The sequence below is a fragment of the Pseudophryne corroboree genome, chromosome 2 (assembly GCF_028390025.1).
Source record: "Pseudophryne corroboree isolate aPseCor3 chromosome 2, aPseCor3.hap2, whole genome shotgun sequence".
Lineage (NCBI taxonomy): Eukaryota > Metazoa > Chordata > Amphibia > Anura > Myobatrachidae > Pseudophryne > Pseudophryne corroboree.
This window is the reverse complement of record NC_086445.1, coordinates 468824885-468838259: the sequence shown is the minus strand read 5'-3', so window position 1 is coordinate 468838259 and position 13375 is coordinate 468824885. Positions and strand designations below refer to the sequence as shown.

At 47.1% G+C, this 13375-nt stretch overlaps 1 protein-coding gene across 2 annotated transcripts in view; it reads left to right on the top strand.

Annotated features, from left to right (window-relative positions):
• GCC2 (GRIP and coiled-coil domain containing 2) overlaps positions 1–13375 on the top strand; it is a 244476-nt gene that overhangs the window by 59421 nt on the left and 171680 nt on the right. For both annotated transcript variants that reach the window (XM_063953814.1, XM_063953812.1), the window contains exon 7: positions 3644–3716. In XM_063953814.1, the coding sequence (XP_063809884.1) occupies positions 3644–3716 (73 nt within the window). The remainder of the gene's footprint in view (positions 1–3643; positions 3717–13375) is intronic.

The following is a 13375-nucleotide window of genomic DNA, read 5'->3' as shown; positions in this document are numbered from 1 at the left end:
TTATTTATATAGCGCACACATATTCCGCAGCACTGTACAGAGAATATTTGCCCATTCACATCAGTCCTTGCCCCAGTGGAGCTTATAATCTAGATTCCCTATCACATGTACACACACACACATTCACACTAGGGTTAAATTTTGTTGGGGGCCAATTAACTTACCAGTATATTTTTGGATTGTGGGAGGAAACCGGAGTACCCGGAGGAAACCCACGCAAGTACGGGGAGAATATACAAACTCCGCACAGTTAGGGCCATGGTGGGAATCGAACCCATGACCACCTCAGTGCTGTGAGGCAGTAATGCTAACCATTACACCAGCCGTACTACATGCTGGCTAACATGAAAAACCTTAGTTTTAAAGAGCAATACTGTGCTAATATTTTGTTGACAAATTATAAAATTGAAAGTTCTTCCAAATTGTATTTGTTAATGAAACCTTGCACACAGTAAAAGATTAGTTTGTGAGTGCATAGCGATGTTTTCCCACAAATTTGACCATATGATGTAACCTACAGCTGGAGCTTGCAAGAACACTTCATGATAAAAAAAAATCTTTCGGAATATGATTTGAGACACCTCCACAAATGTGCAATATGATCTTAATTGTGGCAACAAGAGACACTTGCCAGGGCTCTAGAATAAATAACCTGCCCCCATCACTGTTTTCATTTTAAACAGTAATATTGTAGTTATGCTAAAGCTTACTGGTAACATAGAAACATAGGGGGTAATTCCAAGTTGATCGCAGCAGGAATTTTATTAGCAGTTGGGCAAAACCAAGTGCACTGCAGGGGAGGCAGATATAACATGTGCAGAGAGAGTCAAGGCCCATACACACTTGACGATGCACACGTCGTTAATGACTTCCCTTGAACAGCTGAGCAAACGACATGAACATACACACCACCAACGAGCAAAGATCATTCATCGCTGAAGCATCCAAGCTGAACAGTTTATTAAAATAATGGGAGAGGCATGGTCGTTGGTCGTTCACACCATACACATTCTGGTCGGTAACGACCATAGTGGAAATTGAGCATACATGCTTCACAGATAAGCGAGGGTCGTTAACGTCCCGCGGGGCCGCGCATCGGTGGTCGTCGGATGCATACACACTTGACGATATAATGAGCGACGTCGTTGATGAGGGCTGAAATGAACGACGTTGCTCATTTTATCGTCAAGTGTGTATGGGACTTTAGATTTGGGTGTGGTGTGTAAAATCTGCAATCTAATTTGCAGTGTAAAAATAAAGCAGCCAGTATTACCCTGCACAGAAATAAAATAACCCACCCAAATCTAACTCTCTCTGCACATGTTATATCTGCCTCCCCTGAGGTGCACATGGTTTTGCTCAACTGCTAAAAAATTTCCTGCTGCAATCAACTTGGAATTACCCCCATAGTATTTGGCAGCAGTTAAGAACCTTGGCCCATCTAGTCTGTCCCTTTTTTAACTTTATGGTAACCTCAAACATTATTTAATCCTTAGTTAATTGTAAGGATATCCTTATGTCTGTCCCAAGCATGTTGAAATTGCTGTGCTGTGTTAGCCTCTACCACCTCTGAAGGGAGGTCGTACCACTTGCCCACTACCCTTTCTGTAGGTCTCAGTTGACGGAGCATTTCACAAATCGTATGAATTTTAACCACTTTTGTGTGATCAAGCATAATTAATTTGCTACAAATATTTTATTGTAATAGGAGGTTTCATAAGAGCGCCAAAGAAATATGCATGACCCCATTGTGTGTAATAGTAAACAATCATAGATTTGACCTGTACTTTTCGTGAATGTCATTTGCAGAGACGAGACCTACAGATATGTCCTCGTACATCTTTGCTGCAGTCATGCTAAACAGCCCCTCTTGGCATGCCAGGTTGCGAGAGAATCTTCTAACGCTGGGTGTCATCTTTGCTGAAAATGTGTCTTGGTTGCACGCAATGCGACTTAGACATGAGGAAAGTGTGCTGATTAATTTGATATGACACGTGTAAATCTGTGTGCGACTTGAATCTGTACACAAGTGCTACAATGTAGCAGCAGCAGCTTTTTTCCAATACACGTTCTGTTGTGCTCCGTATACAGACTCGGTCACACACTATATACAATTGACATATGTACGGTGGACCACTAGTGGTGCCTTAGAAATATAATGTAATAATAATATATCAAATTAATCTGCACGGTCTCCTCATCATTGCATTGTGACGCATTTTAGGCAAAAGCCACTCAATGGGGCAGATGTATTAACCTGGAGAATGCATAAGGAAGTGATAAACCAGTGATATGTGCAAGGTGATAAAGGCACCAGCCAATCAGATCCTAACTGTTAATTTTGGAACTGATTGGCTGGTGCCTTTATCACCTCGCACATATCACTGGTTTATCACTTCTTTATGCCTTCACCAGGTTAATACATCTGCCCCAATGTTAGCAGAGTTGCATGGGACCTGGGAGCTCACTCACGGCAGGCACCTCGCTCTGCATGGCGTATTGAAGCTAGATGTTTGAGGATGCATCTGTAAAGCAATGTTTTTGAGTCCCGCTCCCGTTAATTATATAAGTTTTCAACATGAGTCATTTATGTTCACCTGGCTCATTAACTAACTGAAAGGAGCATATGCTATGGGAAATTGAAATTAAATCCAGATATTAATCTCAGTATTGATGTGTTTCTGAAGTGTGAAGATTTTATGCTTTGCAAGGCTATCATCAGTAGCATGGCTGAAATGGACTTCATCAGGCAAGCATTACCTGTACCTTTTAAAAGCTTCACTCTTCTTCACTACAGGGAATGCCTCCTTCTGTACCATGTGCAACTGCTGGCTGTGTGTATGGTAGGGTGGGTTGTGTGTACAGTGAACTGTGTCCTGTTCAGCCTTCTCTGCAGTGTTAAATGTCACCCTTGTCCCCTAGAGTGAACACTAAGGATTCCTAGAGTGAACACTATGGATGGTCTGAGGGACGTTGATGGGGCATGTGGGGTGGTGGAATAATAAGTCACCACACAGCTCTTACATACCTCCCAACTGTTCTGCTTTTGTCGCTTAGATTCTTGCTCATGCCCATTTTTCCTGTTTCCAACTCATCAACTTCAAGAACGGAGTATGCACTGCTGCTTAATACTGTATATCCCACACTTTGACGGGTGCCATTGTAATGAGAGAGTTCATATTATTCACATCACCTGTCAGTAGTCTTGTGTTATCTGCATAATCAGTCTAGTAGATTGTTAATTGTGACTAGCCTTCAGCAGTACATTCCTGTCACCTGAAGATCAATTCGTACTGATTTATATTATGCTGGGACACGCTAATGATTGCATCTAGAAGGAAAAGAGCTTGAGTAACGAGCACACTTGGAATATATCCTTTCTACAAGTACGCTTTTCTATTATAGATGTATTGCACTGCCATTACTACAACTATAAATCCTTTACATATCCACTTAATATTAAAATACTTAATGCTTTCTCAATAATTTAGAGCTTTTGGTTAAATGTTTACAGAATGTAGCAAATTCTGAATGTTGATGGGTTTTATGTTGTGAAAGGCTATAGAAATCTACACACATTAACACCTGGTTGTGTATCTTGAAACGCTTATCGAGATTGTATTTTATATTTTTTTCATTATAGGATTTGCTTTCAAAATCAAAAACATTGGAACTTGAGCAGCAAAATCTTATATCAGACCTTCAAAAGAAAATAGGTACAGTAATGTATATGCAAACTGTATATTCATTATGATTTTTGCATTTTAAATATTACATAGCTTAATTTATTTACATGTCTTTTTTAGATTGGGCCTGTTCATGAAATGATACCGCAATATATCTAATATCAGGGTTACTGTGATTTGTGAAAGTGCTTGGTAGGTTTGCACCATGGGGAATTGCAGCCAGCATCAAAGGGACATTCTTAACTAAGCTTCTGTGAAGTCTATAAAAGGAAGGTTGTTACGAGGGGGTCATTTATGTGGTGGTTCTTTGATGTGTGTTTATCAATGTGAAACCCAGAAAATAATAGGTAAGACACACTAGGGCTATGGATTCAAGTCTGACCAGGGAACTATACCTATACTGTATGTGTAGGTAGATATATTATGAGGGGTTGCGTTTATGTGACCGGCGGTCAGGAGACCGCCTGTCACAATACTGACGCCGGGATCCCGGCATCTGAAAATCCCGCTGGTTGTCATGCCAATCAAAAGGGACTATTCCCACTTGTGGGTGTCCACGACACTTATGGGGTCGGAATAGAACCTGTGGCGAGCCACCGAGCCTGCTGCGTGGTGAGCGCAGTGAGCCCGCAAGGGGCTACGTTGCACTAGTTCCCCTGCTGGCCATCCAGCAGCTGGGATCCCGCTGGCGGTATTGTGAACAGGGGTCTCCTGACCACCGGTCGCACATACCCAATCCATTATGAGGGGTGAACAATATACATGAGCAAAAGAGCTATTGCAACTTTGGTTTCTCTTACGTCCTAGAGAATACTGGGGTTTCTATTTGGTACCATGGGTTATAGACGGGTCCACTAGGAGCCATGGGTACTTTAAGAATTTGATAGTGTGGGCTGGCTCCTCCCTCTATGCCCCTCTTACCAGACTCCGTTTAAAAAATGTGCCCGGAGGAGCTGGTCACGTTTATGGAAGCTCCTGAAGAGTTTTCTGCATTTATTTTTCTCTTGTCCCTCATGGGACTTAGGGGGGTAACAGCCCAACCTCTTGAAGGGTTAATGGTCCTGTTCCCCGCTGACAGGACACTAGCGCCTGAGGGAACTTTTCGCAAGCCCCACCACGGCGAGCGTACATTCCCACAGCACTCCGCCACCCCTAACAGAGCCAGAAGAAAGAAGAGTGGCGAGTACTAAGCCGGCATCCCGGTTAGCGGGTCGACGGCTATTATGGCGGCATGAGGGTACGGAGACGCACAGCTTCTAACCCGGGCGGATTGCGTTTTTAGACTCTGTACACAACTGCGTCTCAGTACTCCATTAAAGGAATTATTTCCAATATATCTAATCTAATAATCAATTGTCCTGCAATGAGAAAGAGACGCAATACTTAAGACAGTCTGTGGATGAGATTATGAATAGAGACTCCGTCCCCAAACAAGCTTCTCAGTCCCCTGCCATTTGTCCACAAAAACTAACTCTGGCACATATCATGCAGTCTGACTCTGACACTGAGGGGTCAGACATGGAGGAGGGGGAGGTGGATTCAGAATGGGGGGACTCTGCTCTGTCACAAGAAATAGAGGCTCTTATAGAAGCTATCAGAGATGTTCTGTAAATTCCTGATAAAGTGGCAGAGGAGTGTGAGGAATCTTATTTTCTCTGACGTCCTAGTGGACGCTGGGAAATCAGTAAGGACCATGGGGAATAGACGGGCTCCGCAGGAGACTGGGCACTCTAAGAAAGAATTAGGACTACTGGTGTGCACTGGCTCCTCCCTCTATGCCCCTCCTCCAGACCTCAGTTAGAGTCTGTGCCCGGCTCGAGCTGGTTGCACACTAGGGGCTCTCCTGAGCTCTTAGTAAAGAAAGTATTTATTAGGTTTTTTATTTTCAGTGAGATCTGCTGGCAACAGACTCACTGCTACGAGGGACTTAGGGGAGAGAAGCGAACCTACCTGCTTGCAGCTAGCTTGGGCTTCTAGGCTACTGGACACCATTAGCTCCAGAGGGATCGAACACAGGCCCAGCCTCAGTCGTCCGGTCCCGGAGCCGCGCCGCCGTTCCCCTTGCAGAGCCAGGAGACGGAAGATTCCGAGGAGAAAATCGGCGGCTGAAGACTCCGGTCTTCATTAAGGTAGCGCACAGCACTGCAGCTGTGCGCCATTGCTCCTCATGCACACCACATACTCCGGTCACTGATGGGTGCAGGGTGCTGGGGGGGGGGGGGGCGCCCTGGGCTGCAATTAGATTACCTTAAAAATGGCAAAAAACACATAATATAGTCTAATAAACTATATATGTGTAAAAATCCCCTGCCATAATATTAATAAAAAGAGCGGGAGAAGCCTGCCGAAAAAGGGGCGGGGCTATCTCCCTCAGCACACTGGCGCCATTTTCTCTTCACAGCTCCGCTGGAAGGACGCTCCCCAGGCTCTCCCCTGCAGTTTCCAGGCTCAATAGGGTAAAAAAGAGAGGGGGGGCACTAAATTTAGGCGCAATACTGTGTATTTCTCTAACGTCCTAAGTGGATGCTGGGACTCCGTAAGGACCATGGGGAATAGCGGCTCCGCAGGAGACAGGGCACAAAATAAAAGCTTGAGATATCAGGTGGTGTGCACTGGCTCCTCCCCCTATGACCCTCCTCCAAGCCAGTTAGATTTTTGTGCCCGGCCGAGAAGGGTGCAAACTAGGTAGCTCTCCAGAGCTGCTTAGAATAAAAGTTTAGTTAGGTTTTTTTATTTTCAGTGAGTCCTGCTGGCAACAGGCTCACTGCATCGTGGGACTAAGGGGAGAAGAAGCGAACTCACCTGAGTGCAGAGTGGATTGGGCTTCTTAGGCTACTGGACGTTAGCTCCAGAGGGACGATCACAGGTTCAGCCTGGATGGGTCACCGGAGCCGCGCCGCCGTCCCCCTTACAGAGCCAGAAGAGACGAAGGTCCGGTGAAAGCGGCGGCAGAAGACATCCTGTCTTCAAGACTAAGGTAGCGCACAGCACCGCAGCTGTGCGCCATTGCTCTCAGCACACTTCACACTCCGGTCACTGAGGGTGCAGGGCGCTGGGGGGGAGCGCCCTGAGACGCAATATAACACACATATACCTTAGCTGGCAAAAGGAATACATCACATATAGCTCCAGGGCTATATGGATGTATTTTTCCCCCTGCCATTTTACACAAAAAAGCGGGAGTTAAGGACGTCGTGAAGGGGCGGGGCCTATCTCCTCAGCACACTGGCGCCATTATTCCCTCACAGCTCCGCTGGAAGGACGGCTCCCTGATTCTCCCCTGCAGTACTGCATCTGATTCAGGGTAAAAAAGAGAAGGGGGGGCATTTTGGCAGCAAATAACTAGATTAACAGCAGCTATAAGGGATTAACACTTATATAAGGTTATCCCTGTATATATATAGCGCTGGGTGTGTGCTGGCAGACTCTCCCTCTGTCTCTCCAAAGGGCTAAGTGGGGTCCTGTCCTCTATCAGAGCATTCCCGGTGTGTGTGCTGTGTGTCGGTACGCGTGTGTCGACATGTATGAGGAGGAAAATGAGGTGGAGGCGGAGCAGTTGCCTGTGTTAGTGATGTCACCCCCTAGGGAGTCGACACCTGACTGGATGATTGTGTTTAAGCAATTAAGTGATAATGTCAGCAATTTACAAAAAACTGTTGACGACATGAGAAAGCCGGCAAATCAATTAGTGCCTGTTCAGGCGTCTCAGACACCCTCAGGGGCCCTAAAACGGCCGCTACCTCAGTGGGTCGACACGGATCCAGATACAGATACTGAATCTAGTGTCGACGGTGACGAGACAAACGTAATGTCCAGTAGGGCCACACGTTACATGATCACGGCAATGAAAGAGGCATTGAACCTTTCTGACACTACAAATACCTCAAAGGCGGGTATTATGTGGGGTGTGAAAAAACTGCCAATAGTTTTTCCTGAGTCTGAGGAAATAAATGAGGTGTGTGATAAAGCGTGGGTTTCCCCCGATAAAAAACAGCTAATTTCTAATAAGTTATTAGCACTATACCCTTTCCCGCCAGAGGTTAGGGCACGGTGGGAAACACCCCCTAGGGTAGATAAGGCGCTCACACGTTTATCTAAACAAGTAGCGTTGCCGTCCCCTGATACGGCCACCCTAAAAGAACCAGCTGATAGGAGGCTGGAAAATATCCTGAAAAGTATATACACACATACTGGTGTTATACTGCGACCAGCAATCGCATCAGCCTGGATGTGCAGTGCTGGAGTCGCATGGGCGGATTCCCTGACTGAGAATATTGATACCCTGGATAGGGACAATATTCTGTTAACTATAGAACATTTAAAGGATGCATTGCTATATATGCGTGATGCGCAGAGGGATATTTGTACCCTGGCATCAAGAGTAAGCGCAATGTCCATCTCTGCCAGAAGAGCATTATGGACCAGACAGTGGTCAGGGGACGCAGATTCCAAACGGCACATGGAAGTATTGCCGTATAAGGGGGAGGAGTTATTTGGGGCTGGTCTAACAGACCTGGTGGCCACGGCAACGGCTGGAAAATCCACCTTTTTACCCCAGGTTACTTCACATCAACAGAAAAAGACACAGTCTTTTCAAACTCAGTCCTTTCGTTCCCATAAGTACAAGCGAGCAAAAGGTCACTCTTTTCTGCCCAAGGGCAGAGGAAGAGGAAAAAGGCAGCACCATGCAGCCGCTTCCCAGGAGCAGAAGCCCTCCCCTGCTTCTGCCAAGTCTTCAGCATGACGCTGGGGCTTTACAAGCAGACTCAGACACGGTGGGGGCCCGTCTCAAGTATTTCAACGCGCAGTGGGCTCACTCGCAAGTGGATCCCTGGATTCTACAGGTAGTATCACAGGGGTACAAACTGGAATTCGAGGCGTTTCCTCCTCATCGGTTCCTGAAGTCTGCTTTACCAAAGTCTCCCTCCGACAGGGAGGCAGTTCTGGAAGCCATTCACAAGCTGTACTCCCAGCAGGTGATAATCAAGGTACCCCTCTTACAACAGGGGAAGGGGTATTATTCCACACTATTTGTGGTACCGAAGCCGGACGGCTCGGTGAGACCAATATTAAATCTAAAATCTTTGAACACTTACATAAAAAGGTTCAAATTCAAGATGGAGTCACTCAGAGCGGTGATAGCGAACCTGGAAGAGGGGGACTATATGGTGTCGCTGGACATCAAGGATGCTTATCTCCACGTCCCAATATATCCTTCTCACCAAGGGTACCTCAGGTTTGTAGTACAAAACTGTCATTATCAGTTTCAGACGCTGCCGTTTGGATTGTCCACGGCGCCTCGGGTCTTTACCAAGGTAATGGCCGAAATGATGATTCTTCTACGAAGAAAAGGCATCTTAATTATCCCTTACTTGGACGATCTCCTGATAAGGGCAAGAACCAAGGAACAGTTAGAAGTCGGAGTGGCACTATCTCAGGTAGTGCTAAGTCAGCACGGATGGATTCTAAATATTCCAAAATCGCAGCTGATTCCAACGACACGTCTACTGTTCTTAGGAATGATTCTGGACACAGTCCAGAAGAAGGTGTTTCTCCCGGAGGAGAAGGCCAGGGAGTTATCCGAGCTAGTCAGGAACCTCCTAAAACCAGGACAGGTCTCAGTGCATCAGTGCACAAGGGTCCTGGGAAAAATGGTGGCTTCTTACGAAGCGATTCCATTCGGAAGATTCCATGCAAGAACTTTTCAGTGGGATCTACTGGGAAAATGGTCCGGATCGCATCTTCAGATGCATCAACGGATAACCCTGTCGCCAAGGACAAGGGTGTCTCTCCTGTGGTGGCTTCAGAGGGCTCATCTACTAGAGGGCCGCAGATTTGGCATTCAGGATTGGATCCTGGTAACCACGGATGCCAGCCTGAGAGGCTGGGGAGCAGTCACACAGGGAAGGAATTTCCAGGGCTTGTGGTCAAGCATGGAAACATCTCTTCATATAAACATTCTAGAACTAAGGGCCATTTACAATGCCTTAATTCAAGCAAAACCTCTGCTTCAGGGTCAGGCGGTGTTGATCCAGTCGGACAACATCACGTCAGTCGCCCACATAAACAGACAGGGCGGCACGAGAAGCAGGAGGGCAATGGCAGAAACTGCAAGGATTCTTTGCTGGGCGGAAAATCATGTGATAGCACTGTCAGCAGTGTTCATTCCGGGAGTGGACAACTGGGAAGCAGACTTCCTCAGCAGACACGACCTTCACCCGGGAGAGTGGGGACTTCACCCAGAAGTCTTCCACCAAATTGTAAACTGTTGGGAAAGACCAAAGGTGGACATGATGGCGTCACGTCTAAACAAAAAACTGGACAGATATTGCGCCAGGTCAAGGGACCCTCAGGCAATAGCAGTGGACGCTCTGGTAACGCCGTGGGTGTACCAGTCAGTGTATGTATTCCCTCCTCTGCCCCTCATACCGAAAGTATTGAGAATCATAAGAAGGAGAGGAGTAAGAACTATACTCGTGGTTCCGGATTGGCCAAGAAGGTCTTGGTACCCGGAACTTCAAGAGATGCTCACGGACGAACCGTGGCCTCTACCTCTAAGACAGGACCTGCTACTGCAGGGGCCTTGTCTGTTCCAAGACTTGCCGCGTTTGACGGCATGGCGGTTGAACGCCGGATCCTGAAGGACAAGGGCATTCCAGAAGAAGTCATCCCTACTCTGGTAAAAGCCAGAAAGGAAGTAACCGCAAAACATTATCACCGCATTTGGCGTAAATATGTTGCGTGGTGTGAGGCCAAGAAGGCCCCTACACAGGAATTTCAACTGGGTCGTTTCTTGCATTTCCTGCAAACAGGACTGTCTATGGGCCTAAAATTAGGGTCCATTAAGGTTCAAATTTCGGCCCTGTCGATATTCTTCCAGAAAGAACTGGCTTCAGTACCTGAAGTTCAGACATTTGTGAAAGGGGTGCTGCACATACAGCCTCCTTTTGTGCCTCCAGTGGCACCTTGGGATCTCAATGTTGTGTTGAGATTTCTAAAATCACACTGGTTTGAACCATTGTCTACGGTAGATTTAAAATATCTCACGTGGAAGGTGTCGATGCTGTTGGCCTTGGCTTCAGCTAGGCGTGTGTCAGAATTGGCGGCTTTATCATGTAAAAGCCCTTACCTAAATTTTCATTCTGACAGGGCGGAATTGAGGACTCGTCCTCAATTTCTACCTAAGGTGGTTTCTGCATTTCACATGAACCAACCTATTGTGGTACCTGCGGCTACTAGGGACTTAGAGGACTCTAAGTTGCTGGACGTTGTCAGGGCCTTGAAAATATATGTTTCCAGGACGGCTGGAGTCAGGAAAACTGACTCGCTGTTTATCCTGTATGCACCCAACAAGCTGGGTGCTCCTGCTTCAAAGCAGACGATTGCTCGTTGGATTTGTAGTACAATTCAGCTTGCACATTCCGTGGCAGGATTGCCACAGCCAAAATCAGTAAAAGCCCATTCCACAAGGAAAGTGGGCTCATCTTGGGCGGCTGCCCGAGGGGTCTAGGCTTTACAACTTTGCCGAGCAGCTACTTGGTCAGGGGCAAACACGTTTGCTAAATTCTACAAATTTGATACCCTGGCTGAGGAGGACCTGGAGTTCTCTCATTCGGTGCTGCAGAGTCATCCGCACTCTCCCGCCCGTTTGGGAGCTTTGGTATAATCCCCATGGTCCTTACGGAGTCCCAGCATCCACTTAGGACGTTAGAGAAAATAAGATTTTACTTACCGATAAATCTATTTCTCGTAGTCCGTAGTGGATGCTGGGCGCCCATCCCTAGTGCGGATTGTCTGCAATACTTGTATATAGTTATTGTTACAAAAAATTCGGGTTATTATTGTTGAGCCATCCTTTCAGAGGCTCCTTTAAATTTATCATACTGTTAACTGGGTTCAGATCACGAGTTGTACGGTGTGATTGGTGTGGCTGGTATGAGTCTTACCCGGGATTCAATATCCTTCCTTATTATGTACGCTCGTCCGGGCACAGTATCCTAACTGGCTTGGAGGAGGGTCATAGGGGGAGGAGCCAGTGCACACCACCTGATATCTCAAGCTTTTATTTTGTGCCCTGTCTCCTGCGGAGCCGCTATTCCCCATGGTCCTTACGGAGTCCCAGCATCCACTACGGACTACGAGAAATAGATTTATCGGTAAGTAAAATCTTATTTATAGCTGCTATAGGGAAAATCACCTTGTGTAGTGTAAATCCCTGTTTATATAGCGCTGTGGTGTGTGCTGGCATACTCTCTCTCTGTCTCCCCACAGGACTTTGTGGGGTCCTGTCCTCAGTCAGAGCATTCCCTGTGTGTGTGCGGTGTGTCGGTACGGCTGTGCCGACATGTTTGATGAGGAGGCTTATGTGGAGGCGGAGCAGGTGCCGATAAATGTGATGTCACCCCCTGCGGGGTCGACACCAGAGTGGATGGATATGTGGAAGGTATTAACCGACAGTGTCAACTCCTTACATAAAAGGCTGGATGACGTAACAGCCGTGGGACAGCCGGTTTCTCAGCCCGTGCCTGCCCAGGCGTCTCAAAGGCCATCAGGGGCTCAAAAACGCCCGCTACCTCAGATGGCTGACACAGATGTCGACACGGAGTCTGACTCCAGTGTCGACGACGACGAGACTAATGTACATTCCACTAGGGCTATCCGTTGCATGATTACGGCAATGAAAAATGTGTTGCACATTTCTGACATTAACCCAAGTACCACTAAAAAGGGTATTATGTTTGGGGAGAAAAAGCAACCAGTGGTTTTTCCCCCTTCAGATGAGTTAAATGAAGTGTGTGAAGAAGCGTGGGCTTCCCCTGATAAAAAACTAGTGATTTCTAAAAAGTTACTAATGGCGTACCCTTTCCCGCCAGAGGACAGGGTACGTTGGGAGACATCCCCGAGGGTGGATAAAGAGCTCACACGCTTGTCAAAAAAGGTGGCACTACCGTCTCAGGATACGGCCGCCTTAAAGGAGCCTGCGGATAGGAAGCAGGAGGCTATCCTGAGGTCTGTATATACACACTCAGGTACTATACTGAGACCTGCTATTGCTTCAGCATGGATGTGCAGTGCTGCAGCAGCGTGGTCTGATTCCCTATCTGATAATATTGATTCCCTGGACAGGGACGCTATATTGCTAACCATATTAAAGACATAGTCTTATACATGAGAGATGCACAGAGGGATATTTGCCGGCTGGCATCTAGAATAAATGCAATGTCGATTTCTGCCAGGAGAGTATTATGGACTTGGCAGTGGACAGGTGATGCGGATTCTAAAAGGCACATGGAGGTTTTGCCTTACAAGGGTGAGGAATTGTTTGGGGATGGTCTCTCGGACCTTGTTTCCACAGCGACAGCTGGGAAGTCGACATTTTTACCCCAGGTTCCCTCACAGCCAAAGAAAGCACCTTATTATCAGGTACAGTCCTTTCGGCCCCAGAAAGGCAAGCGGGTTAAAGGCGCGTCCTTTCTGCCCAGAGGCAGGGGTAGAGGGAAAAAGCTGCACCATACAGCCAGTTCCCAAGAACAGAAATCCTCCCCTGCTTCCACTAAATCCACCGCATGACGCTGGGGCTCCACTGGTGGAGCCAGGTGCGGTGAGGGCCCGTCTCCGGAACTTCAGCGACCGGTGGGTTCGCTCACAGGTGGATCCCTGGGTTCTACAAGTGGTATCTCAGGGATACA